General features: G+C 56.0%; 1 protein-coding gene across 1 annotated transcript; it reads right to left on the reverse strand.

The window, feature by feature from the left end:
- Positions 1 to 207: 207 nt before the first annotated feature.
- On the reverse strand, positions 208 to 2106 carry CLDN4 (claudin 4). The gene has a single exon (XM_061401892.1). The coding sequence runs from the start codon at positions 1666 to 1668 to the stop codon at positions 1039 to 1041; it is 630 nt and encodes a 209-aa protein (XP_061257876.1). The 5' UTR covers positions 1669 to 2106; the 3' UTR covers positions 208 to 1038.
- Positions 2107 to 9444: the final 7338 nt, after the last annotated feature.

Genomic DNA, 9444 nt, shown 5'->3' on the forward strand with positions numbered 1-9444 from the left:
TACACTGACAAACAGAGGGCTTGAGCAAGGTGGCTACAAAGGTCAGGGCCAGTTTCCATGCCTCACAGTTCCCCAATATCATTTTTGTTAAGTCTTCCCATCCCAGCCACTCCACGGGGGTCCTGCCCCTTACCAACCCCCTGCCCAGGCCTCCAACCCCGCCCCTCCGCCCCATGTCCACAACTGAAATCAGATCAATACAGAGAATTCCTGTGCACGGGTCCCATTTATTGTAGAAAATAATAGCAATTACCGTGACAAATAGCTTAAATTACAAAACAGAAACCACGTAGGAGGCAGGGGAAAGCCCCAGGACTTCCTGGGATGAGGGCCAGAGAAAGAGTATTCCTTCTGCCCTCTCCAGGCTGCCAATGACCTTGGCAGGGGCGGAGGATCCAGAGGTGGCCAGGATCAAGGGGCTGGGGGCCACGGTCGGGGGCTGGAGGGGTGCAGGCAGCTTGGGCCACCTCTGTGGCCTCCTCCCCCACCACTACCCAAACCAGTTTGTAGCACCTCCACCCCTCCCCTCTAAACCTGTCCGTCCACTCTGTGCAACTAAGCTCCAAGGGCAGGCAGGTGAGCAAGGCGGCCATTCTCATGACCCCAGGTTTCCGTGGGCAAGACCCAGCCTAAGTGCTCACTGGCCCAGCCAGAGAATGCTGGCAGAGTGGAGCAGGAAGGATGGAAGAAGGGGGACGGTGGTCAACATGGGCCCCATGGTCCACTGAGCACCCACTCAGAGGCAGAGCCCAAGCAAAGTCAAGGCTGAACTGTCCTGGCCAGCAGGAGCCAGCCCCCTGTGTCCACAGCCATTCAGAGGAGGGTGGCCCAGGAGTCTCTTTCCATTCCTCCTTGCTGGTGTTGGAGGTGGCATTGAGAAAGTGTCCGAGAGAGCTAGGAGGCTCTGGGGGCTGCTAACCCGGTCCCCTGCTGCCCATGGCCGGGCCATCCGCCTAGGGTCACAGATTGCAGTGAGCTCAGTCCAGGGAGAAACAAAGATGAAAGGAAAAAAAATTAAAAAGAGTCAACAGTAGTGCCTTAGACGTAGTTGCTGGCTGGGGCGGAGCGGGCGGCGGAGTACTTAGCCGAGTAGGGCTTGTCGTTGCGGGGCGGGCAGTTGAAGCAGAGCAGGGCCCCCCCAAGGATCAGCAAGCCAGCGGCGGCCCAGCCCACGTAGAGCGAGGCCCCCATCTCCCGCTTCTGGCCCGAGGCCACCAGGGGGTTGTAGAAGTCGCGGATGACGTTGTTAGCCGTCCAGGACACGGGCACCATCACCAGCAGGCCGGCCAGCAGGAACACCACGCCGGCCACGATCATGATCTTGGCCTTGGAGCTCTCATCATCCACGCAGTTGGTGCACTTGCCGCCCACCACCGACAACAGCACGCCAAACACGGCCAGGATGATACAGATGACGATGAGGGCACGGGCCGCCTGCAGGTCCTGCGGCAGCGCCAGCAGCGAGTCGTACACCTTGCACTGCATCTGGCCGGTGCTCTGCACCACGCAGTTCATCCATAGGCCCTCCCAGATGGTCTGCGACGTGACGATGTTGCTGCCGATGAAGGCCGTCACACGCCACATGGGCAGCGCGCAGCTCAGGATGGCGCCCAGCCAGCCCAGCACGGCCAGCGCGATGCCCATCACCTGCAGCCCCATGGAAGCCATGGCTCAGCGTCGGCGAAGAGGCGAAGCGCGTCTAGGACCTGAAAAGGCGCTGAGGATCCGGCTCTGGAGGCTGTAGGAGTCCAAGAGCCGCGGACGGCTACTTCGCAGCAAGGCCTTACACCGGGAGGGAGTCCGGGGGCAAAGCCAGTTGGAGCCGCTTCAGGCGTCTCTCCCGAGAGAGGCACAAACCCAGCGAATGTGACCCGACCAGTTCCCTTCCTGCCAACAGCTGCCACAAGCTCGCGGGCTCAAAACTGGAGCGGTTATATGGTGCTCCGCGGGAGGGGCGGAGGCCGAGGGAGGGCTTTCAGTCCCTGGAGCCGCCCCCTGACCAGTTCCTCTAGATTCCTGAGCCTGCCAACAAAGGGACTTTCAGGTCCCAGCCCTGGGCCCCTGAGTCACGATCCAGTCTCAGAGGAAACTGCCCTTTCCCCCTGCCCCCAGGCCCCTGTTGAGGTCACCCAGGAGACAGACACTGAGTCACAGCCTCCAAGCACCTGGACATCCCTGAGGGGCCAGAGGAGGAGTCAGGCCCAGCTGGGTTGGGGACCTGAAGAGAAGGATCCCCACGTCCCAGAGCTCCCTCATTCCAGGCTTCGATGGATGGACGGGGTGGGAGTGGGGGATTGTGTGACCACCTTCAGGGAGAGGGTCTGAGGATAGAGTCCTGGAAATGCCAAAGAGCAGCCCCACCTTGATTACTGTTGGCAGAGTCTGTATCAGCTTCATCACTGGCCTGATAATTATTAATAGCTAAGAGTCTCACCAGCCACCATCCTCACCTGAGGTCTGGACATTGGCCTGGTGAGGTCCAGTTTTAAGGAGCAAGGGGCTGGGGGGCGCCGGGACTCCTGGGTCCCTCACCTGCCCTCCTCCTCTCTCCCCACCATCACCTGGCTTCCCAGCCCTGCGGAGGATGGGTGTTGGAGGAGACACCTTTTTGGCCAAAGAGAGAAGGAAGCCTGCTCCACCCCACTCCCGGACCCCCAAGCTGAGAAGTTTCAGCCAGTTGCTGCTGGAGCTAAGTTGGCTTGGCCAGAACTAGGTGGTGGGGGAAGTCAGCAAGAGAAAGCCATGGGTCAGACTGTGGGGACTTCAGCCCAACATACAGGTGTTTACTTAGTGAAGATACACAGAGCGGTCCTCCGATAAAGCCAGAGCGGGAGCAAAGTCCCACGAGACTTCGAAGGGGAGGGTTAAATCAGATGGAGTTGGAGATGGGGTTGCCAGGGAGGGGGCCTGATTGGGAGGAGGAGCTGCCTGGCTCAACTCCAGGCGGCACTGAATTCTTGGGTTGTGCAGCAGAGGACTCTGAGGACAGAAATCTCCATGGAGGGGTCCCCCTGGAGTTGGGCAAGGCAGCCAGACTAGGGGAAGGAGAACAGAGAGAGGGAACAGCGAGGACAAAGGTGCCCAAGGTGGGGAAATGCAGCCAGTTCTGGGAGCCAGACGGATTCAGAGGAATCCAGTCTGACCAGAGACAGGGGGAGTGGGGGAGGGGCCAGAGCGAAAGAGCCAGGAATGTCTGCCTCGGGCACCGCGGAGCCCTGGGCTGTGAACAGAGGCAGGGGATGCAGGCTGAGCGGCTTTCTGGGGACTTCTCCGGTGGTCCGGTGGGTAAGACTTCCCTTCCCAACGCAGGGGATGCTGGTTCGATCCCTGGTCAGGGAGCTAAGACCCTACATGCCTCCTGGGCCAAAAAACCACAACATAAAACAGAAGCAGTATTGTAATGAATTCAACAAAGACTTTTTAAATGGTCCACATACAAAAATAAATAAATTAAAAAAAAAGAAGGGGGAGTCTCTGGAGACAGAATGAAGATGAAAGCAGGCAGAGGACCAGGAAGGGCCTGATTCAGGGCGGAGGACTTTAGGAACCTAAAGAAGCAGCCATTATGGAGGTGAGAGAGAGTGGCCGGGCTCATCCTGACTGGATCAAGGGCACCCTACGTGATCCACGTGCTGCAGAGCTCCACATTCTGGGGAGCTCATCCCAGGGGCCAGGGCTCCCATTAGTCCCCGAGCCCCCAGCATCATCCAGCCCCATGCCTGACGCCCTGGGGCAGCTGGGTGTATAATCCAACCCAGACAGTGTTCCTTGAGCTTCCTGAAAGACAGCTTGCGTGATTTGGGTGGAAGCCTTCTGTGAGCTATCTGAAGTGTGCTGATGGCCCGTGGAACCACAGGGCTGGCGGGCATCACCTAGCTTGATGGAGAAGCTGAAGTCCTGTACTGTGGTTGACTGTACTCCCCTACAAGGCTGGGGGCTCCACCGGCCATCAGCACGCTTCAGATAGCTCACAGAAGGCTTCCACCCAAGTCACGCAAGCTCTCTTTCAGGAAGCTCAAAGAACTGTGTCTGGGTCAGATTAGACACAAAGCCTCCGCCCCAGGACGTCAAGCCTGGGGCTGGACGATGCTGGGGGCTCCTGAGGATATTCAACCTCAGAGCTCAGTGCCCAGTTTGACACATACTGGGTGCTCAGTAAGGCAGGAGGCATTATTCCGGTTCCCCTCCCCCGGCCTCACTCCCAAGCACACACAGCAACACAAACAGGGATGGTTTCTGCCAGGACCACGCCTTCCTGGCGTTTTCCTTACAAGGCTTTGAGGAACGGCACGCACACAGGCTGTGGACTGAGCAACAGAGATAACTACCCTTTGAGATGCAGGATAAGTGCTTCTCTGGGATGACCTCATCACAGCCTGCCCATCAGTGAGCCGGGCAAAGACTCTTACTGCCTCTGCACAGACGGGTAAACTGAGGCCTAGAGAGGGCTGGGGAGGGGGAGAGCTTGCCCAACATGGGGCCGGCCGGTCATCCCAGCCCTTCTGTAAGGTTTCTGCCTACAGGAGTGAATTGGCCAGATGGCCAGGCCTTCATTCACGCCACGACAGCCCCTGCCAACTTCCAGCTCTTGTTCTGGGACACCGTCAGCTGGCACTTGGAGAAGCAGGAGTAGGGGTGGGGAAGCACTCAGGCCCTAGAACCTTCTACGTGTGGCCCAACAGAAATGACTAAGAAGCTGTCCTTCCCAGCTCAGCCAAGCACATCAGAGATGGGGGAGGGGCTGAGAGCTAGAGGGGTGGACAGCTGCAGGAGAGCCCCAGAGGACAAGCTAAGGGGGGAGGTGTGGGGGTGGGTAGGGGGGCTCTGTGGGGGAGCTCAGGCAGAGCTGGAGGTGCCCAGGTATGAAAGAGAATTAGGAGCCGGTCCTGGGGGAGCCATGAACCCTCTGCACATGAGTGGAGCTGGAGAGCTATTTGTTGATGCTTCATTCATGCCAGGAGACACTGGCTGGGCCCCTCCCAGGAAAAGGAAAAACACCAGTGAAGCCAGAACACTTCTGCTACACCCACTCCGGCTCCCCAAGCCTGGTCCTCCCAACAGCTTAGACAACCTTTCACTGTGACACTTTAATAATGTGTCTGCCATTCATCACTTTTGCTTTTGAGGCTGGGAGGGCAGGGTTAGCACTTACATCTTTTTCTTTCTCCCAACAGACACTAATTTTATGCCAATAGAATTGTGTCTTACACTTTTCTAAGTGCTAAGTTGTGTCCAACTCTTTTGTGACCCCATGCACTATAGCCCACCAGGCTCCTCTGTCCATGGGATTTTCCAGGCAAGAATACTGGAGTGGGTGGCCATTTCTTTCTCAAGGGGATCTTCCTAACCCAGGGATCAAACCCACGTCTCCTGCCTTGGCAGACGGGTTCTTTACCACTGAGCCACCACATGCTGGTTTTTTAAATCTATGATAACCCTCTTTCCCAACCAGATCATCTCACCCATCCCTGCCCATAACCTCTCACCAGCCCTGTGACCTCGGGGGAAGCCAGCTCCACATCTGAGCATCACCTCTCTTTGAAAACTGAAGGCGTTAGCACCTCTCCCAGATGTGAAATAAGATGAGGATATGAAAATCCTTTGTGAGCTGAAAAGCTTGAAGAGGAAAGAGCCAAGTTTATGTCCCAAACCAACAGCCCCTCAGCTCTGGTTCCACTAGGACTTCTCAGACCAGGGTCCCCAGGGCCCCAGGGGCTCAGCCAAGTCTTTGATCACAGCACACACACACACACGCACAGTGCTCGTGCCCAGCTCCCTGAGTGTCCCTGGGAAAGGGACAGATAAAGTGTCTCATCCAACCCTGAGGTGCTCTGCTACCTTCTGAACTTTCTTTGTCCCTCCCTGGTCTGTGCGGGTCCACCAGACCCCTGCCAGGCACCCAGAAGAATCTCTGAGGGTTGAGCAGACCCAGGTCTCGGCCCCTTCACTCATCTTATGGGACCTGGAACTCCAAAGCCAGTAAGTCAGTGTCAGCTTAAAATCATTCTTCTTGTGACTTCCCTAGTGATCCAGTGGTTAAAGATTCCACGCTTCAAATGCAAGGGGTGCAGTTTCCATCCCTGGTGAGGGAACTAAGATCCCACATGCTGTGCAGTGAAGCCAAGAAAAAAAAAAAAAAGTTTATTCTTCCCCAGACATAACGTTTTGATCAGTATAAAACCAAATGGCTTTTTTGAAGAAAAAAAGAAGCAGTTTCACTCTCAGCTGAAAAATTAGTCTAGCCGAAAGTTGTTTCTAAATGACTTGTTTTTGCAGGAGTTCATTAACTTCTCTGCCCATGGACACAAGTTAAGATCCTGTTGTTTTTTAACCACAGACAATGTCATTAAGTTAAAAATTTGTTTAAGTTTCAGTAAATAATCTGCAAAGGGGCATCCTAATTCCCTGTGAGTGTAAAGATTGTGTCACTGAGTCACTTGTGAGCCATCTCCCTGGATTGTCCTGGAAGCAGGATCTCCTAGATGCTTTCAGCAAACGGGTGTTCACATCCAAACCCGGGCCAATGTGCGCTGGCCACCTCTTGATGGCTCTAGCAACGATGGAGATTTCAGCAGGCAAGACCCAGCGCTGGCTGGGAGGGCTGGGTCCCCAGCTGGTACTTCCGAAATCTGGAGCAGAATGTGGTGTCTTCATGGCTCTCATCTAAGACGACCCCAACCATCCTTCAGTTGAGTCCCAGCTCTGTCACTACCGATTCTGTGATACTGGGCAATAGATTCAAACTCGCTCAGCCAATTTTCTCATCCAGGCAAGGAGGACGACAGCATCTCCCTCTGAGACTGGGAGGCTCCGTGAAAACAGGGAATCAAGGCCCACTTAGTCCACTGAGATTCTTCTGGCTGCCCTGACAAGGATCTGGAGGGTCCAGCCCAGGCCCTAGAAAGCCACGGGCTCTGGGCTCAGAAGTGGAGGCCAGGCCCTCGGTTGAGCGGGTAGCCCTTCCGCCTGCGGCCTGACAGCCCACACTGGTGGCCCTCCTCCCCAGTTGGCCCAGGAAAGGGTAATGACAGGCCTGGTTGCACAAGAGGCCCAGCTGCCCAGCCTGGCTGGACTGGCTGAGCCAGTGCTGCCCCCAGGCTGGGCCCCACGTGTATGGAGGGAGAAGGCGGGGGGTGGGGTGGCATCTCCAAGGAGGAGGAGCAAGACCTTGCTGCTGGTTACAGTCCCATAGTCCAGGCAAGGCCAGCACTTCCCGTGACAGGATGGAAGGATGAGGGATGGGGTTGGGGTGGAGATGGGTTCAGAGAGAAAGAGAGAGCGCACGCAGGCCAGGCGGGGCTGAGTAGGGGTTGCAGATGCTCTGAATGGGCTTGGTGAGAGAGAGGGGCTCAGATGCGGGGGAAGGGTTCTGTGAAGGGGAGGAGACTGAAAGATGGGTGAAAATGAGTTTTTAATTGTTTTTCGACCCCATGGACTGTCGCCCGCCAGGCTCCTCTGTCCATGGGATTCCCCAGGCAAGAATACTGCAATAGGTTGCCATTTCCTCCTCCAGGGAATCTTCCCCACCCAGGGATGTAACCTGCCCCTCCTGCATCTCCTGCCCTGGCAGGTGGATTCTTTACCACTGAGCCAGCGGTTTTTAATTACTTTCCATTAAATTAGTCCTCCTGAGTCGAGCTTCTGCCTGGCAGTTTTAAAGAGCCTGTATTTATGCAAGACTGCAGCCATCCCCACCATCCCACCCTGCTGTCTGCTCTTCACAAGCTGTCCCCTGCTTCTCAGAGGGGTCCATCGCAGGGACAGGAAAACTCCTTCCCCCCTACCCCAACCCATCCCTCCCTCCTGCTCCCCCTACCTCACTTCAGAGCAACCCCTGTCTCCTGGTTGTAAGATTTCTGTTTTCCATAGGCAGAGGAAGAAGAGGACCTAAAGGCCAGGGGATTCCTGAGGACCCAATAACCCTTTGGAGGGATCAGTCCTGCCCAGTCCATACCTTCCCCGCCTCGACCCCCCAGCCAGAGAATCCTCCTTCCAACCAGGTCTCTCTTCCCACTGGTCAGCAAGAGTTGGGCCAGGGAGTGGGCTACATGCCTTAGTATTATGACAAGTTATCGTGCTGCTGCTGCGGCTGCTGCTGCTGCTGCTGCTAAGTCGCTTCAGTCGTGTCCGACTCTGTGCGACCCCATAGACGGCAGCCCACCAGGCTCCCCCGTCCCTGGAATTCTCCAGGCAAGAACACTGGAGTGGGTTGCCATTTCCTTCTCCAATGCATGAAAGTGAAAAGTGAAAGTGAAGTTGCTCAGTCGTGTCCGACTCTTAGGACCCCATGGACTGCAGCCCACCAGGCTCCTCCGTCCATGGGATTTTCTAGGCAAGAGTACTGGAGTGGGGTGCCATTGCCTTCTCCGCAAGTTATCGTATCTCACTACAAAACCATGCAGGGCATTTCAGAGATGAGAAAACTAAGGCTTGGAGAACTCAGATGACATTCCAGGGGCACAAAAATATTGAGAACAGTGGGGAACTGAGCTGGTGCCTGACCGTGAGGTCAATGGATATGAATTTGAGCAAACTCTGGGAGATGGTGAAGGACAGGGAAGCCTGGTGTGCTGCAGTCCATGGGGTCACAGAATTGGACACAACTGAGCAAATGAATGACAGCTGACCTTGAGACCCCCCTGATCTACACAGACAATTCCCTAGCCCAGAGAAGCCACTCTATGGTCTCTGGAGGAGCCACAGGCAGCAGCATCTTGAGGCCTAAGGCAGACTTCCTGGAGGAGGGAGAGGGGAGAGGAGAGCTGTGAAAGGCGAGTAAAAGCATGGAAGTGTATGGAAAGGAGAGAGTTCTCTAAAAAGAGGGTCAGGGAGACTGGGGGGCCTTTTGGGGGGCTTGTGGAGTCTGGAAGGCACGTTGGGCACATCAGGAAAAACCACTAGTACCCAGCTCAAAGCTTGGAGGCCCAGGGGAGTCATGGGCAGTCAAGGGCAGGCCCAGCTAGCTGTGACTTCTTAACTGGATGAGAAGACACATGGATGGAGCCTTAGGACATTATGGGACATCTTGGCCCCACAGCAGCCCTGCTGGCCCCAGGTCAGGACAGACTGAGCTCTCCAGTGGACAGAGCCAGGGGCTGGGGTCACCTTGGCTCACCTCCTCCTCATCCCTCCAGTGGAGACCTCTGGAACATGAAATGAGAACTCCATGGAGAACCCAGAGGACCCTGGAACCTAGCACGTTTTCCCTCCCAGCAGCCTGGGCAGCTTACACCTGATGACTCCGCCTTACAGAAAAGCTATCTCTGCTTCCATGACACACTGAGAGGAAGAGAGAAACCAGTAGGCCAGCCAGGGTACTACTCCCAGGTAGGTAGCCAGTGAGTCAGTGGTGACAAGCCAGGGACCAAACCAGAAGTCTAAGGATCACGAGGGGCACCCCAGCCCCAGGTGACTCAGAGATCATATTAATTGCACTCTCCTGGC

This window comes from Bos javanicus, chromosome 25 (assembly GCF_032452875.1).
Source record: "Bos javanicus breed banteng chromosome 25, ARS-OSU_banteng_1.0, whole genome shotgun sequence".
Lineage (NCBI taxonomy): Eukaryota > Metazoa > Chordata > Mammalia > Artiodactyla > Bovidae > Bos > Bos javanicus.

What these genes read in the sequence shown, in the direction of transcription:
- CLDN4 (XM_061401892.1), bottom strand. Translation starts at nt 1,668, where the DNA reads ATGGCTTCCATGGGGCTGCAGGTGATGGGCATCGCGCTGGCCGTGCTG.